The sequence below is a fragment of the Martes martes genome (assembly GCF_963455335.1).
Source record: "Martes martes genome assembly, chromosome: 16".
Taxonomy (NCBI): Eukaryota; Metazoa; Chordata; class Mammalia; order Carnivora; family Mustelidae; genus Martes; species Martes martes.
The window spans coordinates 24,642,527-24,656,824 of NC_137904.1; the positions used below are offsets into that span (position 1 = coordinate 24,642,527).

The 14,298-nt window shown below is 54.3% G+C and overlaps 1 protein-coding gene across 2 annotated transcripts in view; it reads left to right on the top strand.

Moving 5' to 3' along the window:
* Positions 1–12,378: 12,378 nt before the first annotated feature.
* RAB11FIP4 (RAB11 family interacting protein 4) overlaps positions 12,379–14,298 on the top strand; it is a 32,882-nt gene continuing 30,962 nt past the window's right edge. The window contains exon 1 of one of the 2 annotated variants that reach the window (XM_080825442.1): positions 12,379–12,744. In XM_080825442.1, coding sequence (XP_080681568.1) covers positions 12,715–12,744 — 30 coding nt within the window. In that variant the 5' untranslated portion in view covers positions 12,379–12,714. Of the gene's footprint in view, positions 13,458–14,298 lie in introns of both variants that reach the window. The other variant, XM_080825441.1, reaches the window with a different exon arrangement.

The following is a 14,298-nucleotide window of genomic DNA, read 5'->3' on the forward strand; positions in this document are numbered from 1 at the left end:
GCAAAGGTGGGGGGAGCAGGGTACTGGGGGGACAACCATTCTGGAGAGAAATTCAGCAGTCCAGTTGCGGACTTGTCAGTTGAGAGGCTCCTGGAAGATTCTGTTGAAGACGTTGAGGTACATGCAGACCCCTTGTGGGTTGGCAGCCCTCGTTCTCCCATCTGTCCAGGTGCCGGCTGCCGCTGACCTTCCCTAGGGGCTGGGGGCTGCCCGGCCCAAGATTACACACCTTTTCTGGAGGCAGCCTGCATCCCACAACTGGGCCCTGTGGGGACACAAGGGTTTTGCCATCTTGCTTCTTTTTAGGGTCATCCTGGCTCCAGAGTGCCTGTGGGATTGGCTGAGGCCTTGTCACATACATCCCGGGCCCTCTCTCCCTCTGTCCCCTCCTGCTTCCCTCACACCCTCTCGGGACTGGTCCCTAAGATAGTCACAACAACTCCCTCCACAGGCAATTGGATACAGTGGTTTGGAGGTCAGGGGAGTGGGCCAGGCTGGACATGGACATTTGGGGGTCATCAGCACTTGGTGGGATTTCAAGCCACCAGTTAGGGAAACAAGAAGGAGAGAGGGCTGGAGCACGGAGGGTGCAACCTTTAGGGCCGAGGAAGGGCACGGAAGCCGGCAACAGCAACTGAGTCACGACTGGGCAGCCTGGAGGAAGCCATGAGGGTGGGCGTGCTAGGAGCTGTGCTAGGAAACCGTGTCAAGGGGAGGAGACCCTCTGCGTTCAGAGCTGCTCGAGAGTTCCGGTGAGGCGAGGGTCCCTGTGGCTCTAGTGTGTTCCTTTCCACCCTGTGGTGTTTAGGGAGGGATTTTCAAGGCCAGGGCGTCATCAGGAAAGGAGCTGAACTAGGAGAGAAGGAGCCATTGGTGATGCAGAAAGTGGGATTGGGGGTGGGCGGGAGCAAAGAGCCTGTGAGGAGAGGGGCCCCGGACTGAGTGGAAGGGTCTGTCTGTGAGCCAAGCATCAGGGTGGGAGACCGGGTGCACAGCCCCAGTGAAGGGGACAGGATGCAGCTCTCTTCTGGTTACTTCTCTCGCACAGTCAGCAGCTGTGAGGGAGCAGGGGTAAGCCTGATTGGAGATGGGGGGGTGGGGAGGAAGGAGCACCAGCTTGGCCTGCGGGCTCCCAGCTGGCAAATGCTAGCCCCGAGGTGAACCGAACCCCGGGGGGCTCCGGGCTTCACTGGATGGGAAGAGTGCAAGGAAAGGCATTCCCAGCAGAGGGAACAGCAAAGGTGTCAAGCCTTGGTAGGTCCCGCGGGTCATAGGAGCAGAAACTGTGCAAATGTGTACTGAGCTACTGCTGCACTCATCTTCCTCATCCCGTATTTCGTTCGGCGCCCCCTCCATAACCCTCCAAGGCAGACAGTGCTGACCCTCATTTGTGGCAAAGTTGCCTACTTGCTACAGTCTGTTTGTAATCCCCCAACCAAGACGCCGGTGTCCCTGTGACCATTTGCATGAATGCTCAGAGGGATGAAATGTGGGTCGGCCGCTCAGGGTCGAAGAAGATATTCCTCTGTCTTCTCGTTTCAGCTCAGACTGAAACAAGCTTCCTTTTAGCAGTCTTTTTAGTGCTGTGTTTTGTATTTGGGTTTTTTTGTTTTGGGGGGGTTTGGTTTTTTTTTTTGGTTGATGATTTTGCCACGTAAAATGCCCCCCAAGTGTGGTAAAGTGTTGTCTATTGTTCCTAGGGGCAGGAAAGCCGCAATGTGCCTTTTGGAGAAAATACATGTTAGATAAGCTTTGTTCAGACACGAAGGACAATGCTGTCCCCCATAAGCTGGTTGTTTAATAACGTGCCTTTAGGGGTGCCTGGGTGTCTCAGTCAGTTAGGCGTCAGACTTTGGCTCAGTTCATGATCCCAGAGTCTTGGGATTGAGACCCGAGTGGGTAGGGTGTGTTGGAGGGATGGGTCCCTGCTTGGTGGGGAGTCTCCTTCTCCCTTTGTCCCTCCCCCCACTTTTGCTTGTGCGCTTTCAAATAAAATCTTAAAAAAAAAACACACAACTTGCCTTTAAATAAACCTGCATAAAACAAGCTTGTGTGTTGCTCCGTTGACGGAACTGTTGCAGTCAGAGGAGCCTAGAAGCAATGGTCTGGCCCTCACCAAAATCGGGGTTCGCATGGCTACCTGCTAACAGCAAGAATACTGTCTGCGAGCTAGGGGATGCACGGAGCAGAGCTGGGGCTTGAACCTGGGCTGGCCAGGCACCAGAGCACTTCACTCCCATGAATGTGGCCTTGTGGTCTGGTGGGGACGGCAGGGGGCCTGGCCTAGAAGAAAGGTTTCTTTCTTAGGGCCCCCTGGGAGCAGCCTCTCCCTCCCCTCCCCTGGCCTCGTCTGGGCTCAGGCTTCTCCGGTGTCTACCTGAACACAGTGGCTCCTTCAGCCTGCCCTGGGCCGCCGGCCGCAGAGCTCGGCAGGGTTGTGGTTTTCCTCTAAGTGGGAGGAACACACTGGCTCAGTGTCCTGGGGCCAGGCGCCTTGGGTTTCCCTCTGCTGAGCCCAGCCCTGAAAGGGGAGCCACAAAGGAGGTATGTGTGCCTGAGACCAGCTCCCGTCGGTCTGCCTGCCGCTGTGGCTGCCTGTTTATTCAGGGACGGCGTGGCCCATCCTGGGCAGGTCCAAGCGAGCCGCTGGCCCTGGGCCCTCCAGGAACCACCCCCGGGACCAGGCTGCCCACTCCCTTCCTTCTCATAGTGGAGAACCCACAGCCCAGCTTCTGTCATTTATGGGGCGGCTGGGTTTTTGTGGGTTTTGGGTGGTTTGCATTCCAGCATCACCAAGATAATTTAGGAGATGACTGGGGCCGGGGTGTTTGGTTTTAAAGTGGAATTACAAGCCTTTCAGTGTGTGCCTCGAAGAGGTGAAGCCATCTTCACCCTCCACCATCCTTGTCTAAAAGTGACTCTCCTCCCAGGAGGGGGCTGGTTTCCTGAGATGAATTCTTGCTATCCTGAAGGAACCCTTGTGCTAGGCCCGTCTGCACTCCGGGAACAGGGAGGCAGGGCACCGCAGAACTTCGAGGAGGGGCAGTGACTGGCGAGGGGGCTCCGAGGGCCTCATGGGTCACACTCCGCCGGAGAGCAGCTAAAGGCAGGCAGTGGGCAGGTGGGCAGGTGGGGTGACCTGGCAGGGGATGCCTTCCACAGGCAAGCTGTGGGACCAAGGAGGCAGCCTGTGCTGGGCGTGAGAAGAGTTGGGTGTGGGACAGTGTGCTCCCTGACCCACCGTCTGGGGGCTCTTTAGTGGCCACTAAAGCAGCCTTTGCTCCCCAGTATCTCGAGTGTAGGGCCTCTTTAGTGAGCTCACACGCTGGCCTGCACGTGGGTATGCACATGCAGACGACTAGAAGGGCAGCAAGCTTAGTGCACAGCCCTAGATGTCTATCTTGGTGGAGAACAGAGCAGCTCTCTGGGGTCAGAGAGGCCGGAACAGGCGGCCAGTAGTTCCAGGCACGACTGCGCCTTGTTCTTCTTTCTCTGGGTGGCTGGCACCGTGCCTGGGCCTGCAGTTTCTGCTCAGTAAATGTTGTTCCAGTAAATGAACAAACTAGTGAATGAATGAATGAATGAATGGTTTCAGTCCCACTGTGGTTACTTTGGGGAAGTTCATTGCAGAGACCTGAGCCTCCCTTCCTTCATAGCGTTATGGTTAGGGGAACAGTCCCTGGAGCCAGCTGCCTGGTTTGGAATCCTGGCTGTCCACTTCCTAGGTGTATGTCCTTGAGTAACCTCTCTCAGCCTCAGTTTCCCTGTCTGTGAAATGGGACAGTCCTTGCCTCATAGGGTTGCTGTGAGGATTGAATGAGTTAATATCATGTGAAGCCCATGGAACAGAGCCTGGTACATAGTAAGTGCTATGTAGGCGTTTGCTATTAATAAAATGAAGATAGTAACATTTAGTTGTTCTGTGCGGCTGTGTGCTGGGAGCCTGGTACACCGGTTTTCCCAAGGGTATGCCTTACAATACTGAGTTCCTGGTGTTGGTAGACGTTAGATGACAAGGGGTCCTGTCCAAAGCTGGGACGCCCGAAGAAACCCCAGATTACAACGGAGCGAGGCAGGTTTCTCTCCTGCCAACATGTTCCATGGCATCTCCAGGGAGGAGTGAAGAATTTTGCTGGATGATTTGACCACAGAGCCTTTTCTTGCTGTCAGAGTAGAGTAGGGACTCCATGAAACACATTTCTGGAAGAAACAAATCTTTCTTCCCTCCGTCTCCCCAGGAGCCCTGGCCTATCCATCCTGCCCCTGCCCGCTGGTGCCCCCAGGGACAGGCCAGGGTATCTCTCCCTGGGTTTGGAACTGGGACAGCAGGCAGTGGCCAAGTCCACAGCAGAGGGGTGCGTAGCCCTCCACCCTAACACACTCAGTGCAGTGGACTGCATCCCACCCTCAAGGGCAGTACTTGGCAGGGGCACCACAGAGGCCTGGCTGGGACTGCAGCTGATTAAAATAATGAGCCGGACCACGGTAGAGGACGATGGAGGGAAGGGTGAGGCCCTTCCTTGCTCACAGATTTTCATCATCCTTATTAATTAGTTTCTGCCGCCTTCCAGATGAGTCTAGTTCCTGTCAGGAAGCTGGTTATGCAGTAAGAGATGGCAAGGAGGCCTGGACATGGGCCAGCAGACCTGAGTGCACATCTTGGCTCTGACACCCTGGCCATGTCACTTAACCCTCCTGAGCCTCGAGCTTCCTCATCTGTAATATGGGTGCAGTGACCGCTATCCACAGAGGGTTGGACTAGAATAAGGGAGAAGAAATGAAGACTGGTACACCGTGGATCTTCAGTATTTGGTCCCTGTTCGAATCACAAGCTGCAGGGAAATGATCTATCTTTGGTTTCAGGGTTTGCGTTAGGCAAAGGGGTGTCTCCTCAGAGCTTGAATCTGGTACATTCTGGGAAGAGGGCAACTGGATCTTGAGAAAGACCTTTCTTATTTCCTTGTTTATCTCCCTGTAAATGCGCAACTCAGGAACTTCCAGAAACTATTCCCACGAATTCATGACTAATCAGGCCCTCGGCCCTATATCATTTATGTGCGAGGGATCCTCAGTTCCATTCAGGGCCTCAGACATCCCTCAAGTGCCTGCTCTGTGCCAGACTTATTAGCAGCGGGAGTCCAAAGACTCTGGGGACAGGGACCCTGTTCTCAGGATTTAAGGTGCTAAAGGGGGCCTGAGAGGAGGCCAATCCCAACAACATGGTGTGTCCCCATGGTAGCAGAGCTTGTCTTTGAGGGATGGAGATCATGAAGCCAGGGAGTAATTTATTCTCACTGGAAGAAAAAGAGAAGGCTTCATTTGGCAGGTCACACCTGAGTGGGATTTTGAAGGATGAATAGGAGTTTGTCAAGGGAAGATACTGAAACATCATCCCCAGTCTCCTCCCAATTACCACCCACCCCCCTTTCTGGGGTCAGTGTGGATCTTCTGCCATTAAGAAGCTTTGTGACTGTGGGCAAGTCATTTTGTCTCTCCCGGCCTGTTTCCCAAGTCCCTTCCAGCTTTAATGTACCATGATTTCATGTCTATAACTAGATGATGAGAATTTCTTAAAAAGTCCTCATATTTGCAAAACACTTTCCAAAAGTCTTTGACATTTTTTTTTCTTTCCAAGTTTTTCCATCCATTTTTAATGCACTTTATATATTAGAGAAGCCATGATCATGTCATAATTTCTCAATATTTATATGAATAATTTTTATGTTGTGTGATACTTCTTTTCTTGTTTGTTTGACCTTTTTAAAAAATTTTTATTTATTTACTTGACAGCATAAGCAGGGGGTATGGACAGGCAGAGGGAGAAGGAGAAGCAGGCTCCCCACTGAACCGGGACCCTGATGTAGGGCTTCACCCCAGGACCCTGGGATCATGTCCTGAGCCAAAGGCAGACACTTAACTGACTGAGCCACCCAGGTGCCCCTGACCTTTTTTTTTTTTTTTTTTAAGATTTTACTGGTTTGAAGGAGAGAGAGAGACGTAAGCAGGGAGGAGGGGCAGAAGGAGAAGGAGAACCAGACTCCCCGCTGAGCACAGAGCCTGATACAGGGCTTGAACCCAGGACTCTGAGATCAAGACCAGAGCCGAAGTCAGATGCTTAACTGACTGAGCCACCCAGGTGCCCCACCCCTTGACCTTTCTTAATGCAGATCCCAGGCTTACAAAGTTGGCCACACTTACCCCTTTTGACCAAAGAGGAAACCAAAGCTTGGCAAGGTGAAATGACTTGCCCTTCGCCAGGAAGTGGCATGGCCAGGCCTCCGATCCAGGTCTTCTGATCCTGAGTTTAGGGTTCTCTCCACTGTTCCAAGGGACCTCTCACACACCCCACAAGCCTAAAATCCCTCTGTCGGTTGTTCATAAACAATGCCTCATGGATCCCTTGCCTTGTGCAGCCCCAGGTCAGGTGTTGCTGCTGGCACAGAGTTGGATGAGTCAGGAGCCCTGGGTGCAGAGGATGCCAGGCCCCACCTTAAAGACACTGCTTCAGGCCGGAGGCGCTGAGGGGCAGGAGGCAGGACCTCGAGGATTGTTAAGGGAGAGCTCTTTTAGCCAGAGAGCAGGAGGAAGTCCCAGATGGGGAGCAGGACTGCAGCAAGCAACCCTTTCCTGAAACAAAATCCAGTCCCTAAATCCAGGACGAAAATGGACCTTGTCCCTAATGTCTGTCTGATCTCTTACCCTCCTTTGGTTTTCTTCGGAGCCTATGTCATAGGTATTGCTGATTCATTTATTTGTTTGTGGTCTGATGGCCCCCGGAGAGAGTGAGCTCCACAAGAACCAAGACCTGATGATTCATAGCTGTGTCTCCAAGACCTGGAACAGGGTCCCGCTCAGAGAGATCTTCACTGAATATTTGTGGATGGATGGATGGATGGATGGATGATGGACAAGCGATGCCTTCACTGGTGGTTGCCCCGCCTTTAGCAAAGTGGTTCCCAAACTCGCTTGCATTGGAAACACCTGGGATCTTGAAAAATTGCTCACAACTGAGACATTTGGATTCAGTTGCGACCCAGGCACTGAGCTTTTTTTTAAGTTCCTCGAGTCAGTCTAGTGTAGTGTTTGGGAACCCCTGCTTTACCACCAACTTATAGAAGTCATAGCCACGGCAGCCTGGGCTGAGGAGGGGGGGAGGAGGGGGGAGGCATTTGTAGGAGAGGAGAGTGGTTCGTGTTTTCTTGAATTTGCAGCCACCTGACGCTACCGAGGGTAAAGGAAGGGGACGTTCTTCTTCCTTGCCCTTACCCAATCCAAGTCACAGAGGACCTGGTCTGACTTCCTCCTCCCCTGCCATCTCCTCCTCTTAGATGGTCAAATGAGTCAGAGGAAACTCGGGTTTTCTCACCATTTTCCCCTCCTATTAGGTTTGCATGAGTAAGAAAACCCATTGTTCACATGTGCCCAGGTTGACAAAAATAGAGCTTGGCCCCTCTGACCCTGAGCTGGAGCAAGTCAATAAGGACCAGTCCCACCCAGTCTGCCAGCCAGACATTATAAGGAAAAACAGGTCTGGGGCAGAGTGCTACAGGAGTCCTGGCCAAGGGACAGTCACCAACACTGAGCTGTTTGCCAGTGGAAAGGGGCTCCCGTGTCCAAGGCATGCGCCTGGGTCCAAGATCTGCTCCTGGGCTAGCCCAGGGTTGTAGGATGGAAAGGGACCTTAGTGACATGCCGTCTGAACCCCACCTTCCCAGAGGAAGGAAGGGTCCTGCATGCCCTCCTCTTCCAGGCACAGTACAGCCCCCCTGGCCAGGCTCCTGCAGGAATGAAAGGGCTCTGGGATTCAGGGGTTGCTCCTGTTGTTTCTAGATGGCAGGTGGGGACCATCTTCCATGGGGGTCAAGAAGTCTCTGCAATCCAGCGTTCTGCCGGCTTCCTTAGTACCAACTTCTCTTTCCAAAGCCACTACTTAAACAGACATAAGTGGAAGTCCATATGTAAAGCGGCGGGAAGTGGAGCTATTCTGGCTCACCTGAGCATCCCCTCCTTTTGCAGGGTCTCCAGAGAAACCTGCAGGTTCCCAGGAACCGACTTTGAGAACCACTGGACCTGGGGCTCGAATGCTTTTTTTCAGCCCTGGTATTATTTGTGTAGCTGTTTTCTTGTTTGTCCATTTGGCTCATATTGGTTGGCCTCTATTGCTTGGCTAAAATCAACACTGGGTAATGTTCTGAGAGCTCTTTTCCTAAGTATGCTCTTTTCCATAATTATGTCATGTATGTTCAGCTGGTCCTTCCATATGGCCCCAAACATGTACAAAATGTTGCCTCTTTACACCATCTGATGGTAAGCTAACTCCTGCCTGGTGACAGCAGAAGTTGACAAAGGTGGAAGGATAGCTGTGGCACAGAGAACTTCCTAGATTCTCTGCCCTCACCTGGCTCACCCAGGTGAACATGTGTTTTCCACCCCCATCAGTATGTGGAGTCTAGTAACTTCTGCTTGTCAACATTCTGTCTGCTTCTCTCTGGCTTTGGCACTCAGACAGGAGTATTCCCAACAACTATGGCAAAAGAAGTTGCAGGACATAAAAAGAATTAATGAGAGTGACTTGTCCTCTGCACATTATTCTCAGATAGATTCCTGGGGAGAGGGTTTCTGTTTTTAATGAGATCCTTCGGAAATAGCAAGTCGAAGCCCTTAGGAGACTCACAGCACCGGGTGGGCACTGGAAGGGTATCAACTGCCCATCACTCCCCATCCTCTGCCAGTCATTCGCCCCTCAGTGAAGCATCCCAGCCAGAGCGGAAGCGGGAAGTGGGGGAGGCAGCCAGAAGCCCAAGTTTCAGTCCCTGCTCATCTGATACCTCAGGGTGCGGTTTGGACAAATGCCTAGCCTTCTCTGAGCCTCCATCTTTCCATCCATAAAATGGGGGAAGAGCACATTAGCTCTTTCTCCAGAGAGCCTTCCTAACTTAAAATGGTTTGATTCTATAACATCTAAAACACAGCTATGGGAAGGAACCTGGTTAGCTAATGCGAGACCCTCATGGCCCCCAACCCCATAGGTAGGGCTGTGCTCAGGAGGGGGGACTATATTTCCCTAGTAATTCTCTCCCAGGCCAGCCCCCATGTGAATGAAAAACACTGAGTCCTCTGGGAGCCCTAGCTTGGGCTGGAGCCCTCAGTTTCCACGTCCTATTTCAGAAGACAGCCTTCCTCCCCAACCCCAAATTATCATTGATCCCGTAAACCCCCTGGAAGATATCAGGGCGTCTCCCAAAAACCAAGATTCTTGGGGCACCTGGGTGGCCTTGTCGGTTGGGTGTCTGACTTTTGATTTTGGCTCAGGTTATGATCTCAGGGTCGTGAGATCAAGTCCCGCATCAGGCTCTGCACTGGGCATGCAGCCTGCTTGGGATTCTCTCTCTCCCTTTCCTTCTGCCCCTCCCCAACCCTCTAAAATGTCAGGGTTCTAAATCATCCTGCAAGCTGTTTCAGGTTCTAATCCTCACCTCAGTTCTCCCCAGCCTCTTATCACATGGTCATTGGAAATGGCTGCTGTTTATTGAGCACTTGCTATGTGCCAGGCCTGTTCTGAGTACTATATGCATGGGTCCTGACTATTTTGATCCTCACAATAATCCTGAAATACATACTATTATTATCTCCAGTTTGCAGGTGAGGAGACAGAGACACCAGAAATTAAACTTGCCTTGGCTCATCCAGATGACCTTTTACAAGGTGGTAAAGCCAAAATAGAACCCTTGGCTCCAGCCCTGGAGCTCATATCCTGAATCACTGAATCAAACCAGGGCTCATTTATGCTGCTGGTCAGGAGAAGCTACTATTTATTGAGTGCCTGTAGCACAGGAAGCATTGAACTAGACACTTACTTTATCATTTCATTCAAACCTCCCAACTGGAAGAGGAAAGGTCTTGTTTCCATTCTATAGAGGTGACAGCCCGTGCTCAGAAACAGCGAATGACTTGGCTGTGGTAAACTGTAGGATGAGGCAGGCTTCAGACTCGGAAGTGCTCAGTGCCAGCATCTTGTGACCCTCCTCTCGGGCACACTGCTTTTCAGGACAGAAACCTGGAGATGCCACTCCCTCCACCACACCTTTGGGAAGAATAAAGAGGGATGCTAGAAACCACTCCCTCCACAGAGCCCTTGAAAATGGCGATCTGGGGGCGCTTGGGTGGCTCCATGGGTTAAAGCCTCTGCCTTCGGCTCAGGTCATGATCCCAGGGTTCTGGGATCAAGCCCCGCATCGGGCTCTCTGCTCAACAGGAAGCCTGCTTCCTCCTCTCTCTCTGCCTGCCTCTCTGCCTACTTGTGATCTCTGTCTGTCAAATAAATAAATAAAATCTTTAAAAAAAAAAAAAACTACTGAAAAAAAAAAGAAAGAAAATGGCGATCTGACTACCTCTAATGAGGGCGGGGTGGAGGGTGCTTGACACGTTCTGCTCTTCTTCACTGACTTTTGCCAGAAGAAAGCTAGGACCTAGAACAGCGCTGATCACCTGAGATTTCTGCTTCCCTCCCCCAGTTCTGGGTGGTCCTCTCACGTGACCTGCTTTCTGGTTCTCCACAGCCCTTAGGGGCACCATGAGACTCAGAAGGGAAGAGGGGAAACTGAGACAGAACCCCCTGGATGCAGCTACACCCTGAAACCTCACAGGAAGCCGCTGAGCCGAGGTCTCAGGGTGGAGCTTGAAAGGCAGAGGAGGCCCAGGGTGCATGGGCTCTTTCATGCACCACACCTTTGGTGAGTGACTAAAGTTAAGTGTACCTTCTGCCAGGGTGCACAACAACTCAGGAGGTAGGTTGAGCCAGCCCCATTTTACAGATAAGGACACTGAGTCTCAGAAGGGTTACATAACTTGTCCTAGGCCTCATAGCTGGCAAATAGGATTGAAACCCAAGTCTACGTGATTCCAAAGCCAGTGTTCCTTATGATACAACACAGCACTTCTGTGTGTTAGGGACTGCGGGAGTGGACCCAAGCAGGGGTGAGAAATAGCCGTGGTGCCCACACAGGGATCTCTGACCTGCAAGGCCATCAGCAGGGAGGAGAGGGTCAGTGGTGGTAGGGTCTCCACCTCACCCCCCACTGCCCTAGCCTCCCCTGGCACAAAGCCTCTGCCAGGAGGCCCTCCTCTAGCCAATGCTGTCCTTTTTGGAGAGTTCCCTGTAGGGCTCAGAGCCTCAGTGGGATGCTTTGCCTCAGAGTAGGGCCCCTGGTAGAGAGAGAGGCAGCTGGCAACTTATTTGCAGGAGAGATATGGGGGAGAAGGAAGCTAAGAGCAAAGAGCCAGAGAGAAGGAGGCAGAAAAGCTGAAAAGCTCTGTGTGTGTGTGTGTGTGTGTGTGTGTGTGTGTGTGTGTGTGGTGTTGTTGTTGATGGAGTTGAACCAAAGCACCCAGCTGCCAACAGGCCCTGCCATGTCCATGTGCCACCCTGTTGGTCAGTGAGGACGCAGGGAAGGCAAAGGGGCCTTCATGTTGGCCTGAGACAGACAATTAGGAAGATAAATCCCCCAACACTTACCCCAGTTGGACAATGCAACACCAACTCAAAGGGAAACATCTGTATTATTTGCTGCATTACATTTTTGCCTTCTTTAATCCAGAGCATAGTGAAGAGTTATGAGGGGTGGGGAAGGAGGCAAATTTTTTACTTAAATTATGTTTACTAGGATTCAACACAGAGTACTTTCTTTTTCATGTTTTTAGTTTAGTTTTTTTTAAAAAAGATTTTATTTATTTGAGAGAGAGAGTGAGAGAGAGCATGAGAGGGGAGAAGGTCAGAGGGAGAAACAGACTCCCATGGATGCGGGACACCATCCCGGGACTCCAGGATCACGACCCGAGCGGAAGGCAGTCGCCCAACCAACGGAGCCACCCAGGCGCCCCTTGTTTTTAGTTCTTATTGACCCTTGGTTCTTTGTATTCCTGGGCTGCTTCTAAATACAACTCCTGACTTTACGACGAAAGGACGAAGACTCAGACTGGTGGCGGTGGCGGTGGTAGGCGAGGGGCTGGGGGTTTGGCAGGTCTTTCTTCGGGTCCGCACATGTGAGCGCGGAAGCGCTGGTCGGAGTCTCGCCGTACAGTGACCGCAAACAGTGAGCGTAGTCGGGACCCAGCAGCGACAGCGACAGCGACAGCGCCCGCCAGGGAGGCGTGCGAACTCACAGACTCGGTCTCCTGGAATCTGAGGGCCAGGGCAGTGCAAACCCGGCGACCATAACCTCGCGGCGCGGGCTCGGGCGGGCCCAGGCGAGCCCCACCTCCCAAGGTGCCCCTTCCTCGGGCGGGTAGCCCGGGCCTGCCTCAGGGTCGCGACGCCATTGGTCCGCGCCGCCCCACCCACCTGCCCCTACCTTGGGGGCGGGGTTACCTGGGCTCCGCCCCCCGAGGCTCGGGTTCCCAGACCCGGCTTCCTCCTCCGGCCCCGCCCCCGGCGCGAGCCCCGCCCCCTTCGATCCCGGAGCCCGGGCGCCTCGTGATGTCACGGCAGCTTTGATACAAAGAGCCCTTCGGCCCACGCGGGTCTCCCGGCAACGGGCGCGGGTGGGGGCGGGGCCGGCGCCTTCAACTGCTGCCGAAAGTGAGCGACCCGCCGCGGCGCGGCGGGGCTCTTCTCTGCGCTCACCGCGCTGCCCGCTGCGTCCCTACCCGCCCCGTCAGCCCGCGCCCGTCCGCTCCTCGCCCCTCCGCACTCACCGACTCGCCGCCAGACGGGGGATGCGCACCTCGCCCGCCCCCGGGGGCCAGGTAAGTGGCGGCCGAGGGGCTGGTGCTCGCGGGGCTCCGGCGACGCGCACCTGGCCGGGCCCACGGCCCCGGGGCCGGGGAAGTTACCGAAGCGCGGAACTTTGCCCGCAGCCCGGGCGCCCGCTGCCGCCCCGGGAGTGTCCGCCCTCTCGGCCCTGGCCGCTGAGGTCGGGTTACCTGCGTCCTCGCGCGCGGGGCCACAGAAGAGAAACCTCTGGCCCCGCTGCCCTTTCCGGGCCCTGTGCCGGCTCCCAGGTGCGGGGGTGAGCAGGGCTAGCCCCGGGGCGCGGGGAGAAGGGGCCGCTTCTTCGGCGCAGTTTCCGAAAAGTGTTTTTGGAGGGATCTAGTGAACTGGGCAGGGGGCTGGTTTGCCAGGACGCCTTCCTCGGGACCCCCGGCCTCCGCGTGCCACCTCCGCTCCCAGCGCGCCTGCCCCACCGGCACCGGTGTTGTCCCAGCTCCCTGCCCTTGGCTCCGCCGAGTCCCGGGGGAGCTGTGCCGGGGCGAAGTTTTTCCGTAGCTCTTGGCGGCTGCACCGAGCCTGTTCCCGGGTTCCCTCGCTTCTCCGAGGGGCTCTGCTGGACAAGGAGGAGAGCCAGCCTAGTTCGGGGCTTGGGGACAGAGCCCTAGCCCTTTCCAGCCGAGACGTCCCCGAGGCCAGAGGTGTGTGCGGAGTCCCAGCTCTTTGCCCTCCGGCCCCCGAGAGCCTGCAGGTAAGTAGTTGCTGTTGTCACAGCCGCTTCTCTGTGGGCGACTAGCGTCTCTGAGGTCTTGGCGGAGCAGCCTCTGGAGAACCAATTGTGCTATGGGAACCTGGTCTGGACTTCGCTGGTGTTCCTTCTCCCCCGTTCACACCCTCCAGTGTACCTCTCTCTCCATTTATCTTTCTCCCCAGCCCTGCTCTCCCACAGATGGCTGGTAGGTGACACGTCACTCGCCCTGAGAGACAAGCCAGTGTTCCTTGTTTTATTATTTACAGGCCGCCTCCTCAAAGGGTTGTGAGTGGGCCAGATTCCTGCGCTCAGCCTACACTTTTTGCCTTGGCAAACCCCCCCTCCCGGGGTTGGTTTCTGATGGTCCCCCAAACCCCTCTCTTCCCTTGGTGGAGGCAGGTGCTAATCGTCTGGGTTCCAGGGAAAGAGGTGGGGTATCCCCAGTTCCTTCCCCTGGTGATATGTGGCAGCCAAGTTAGGGAAAAGGGAATCTCAAAGGGGAGAAGGTGACCAATTATGTGTATATCAGACCTATGCTGTAGGGATCTCTGTCTTCCTGTTTGCAGCCAGTCAGCTCAGCCTTGGTGGAATTCTTGGGTCACTGCCACTGACTGGGGTCTTGCCTTAAGCCAGGCACCAGCTTGCCCAGATAGACTGGCCCAAACCAGACCCTGCTGAGCTCCCATTCATGAAATCCTTCTTCTGTGCCCAGGTGCTGGCATACAGGGACACTGCCCTGCTGGTAAGGCATTTGCGGGCTGTAGAGAGACTGAAAACCTGGGCCAAATTCCCTGCCCACTGCCCTGAGCCCTCAGGCACAGTGATCTGGGTTGTCTCTGAG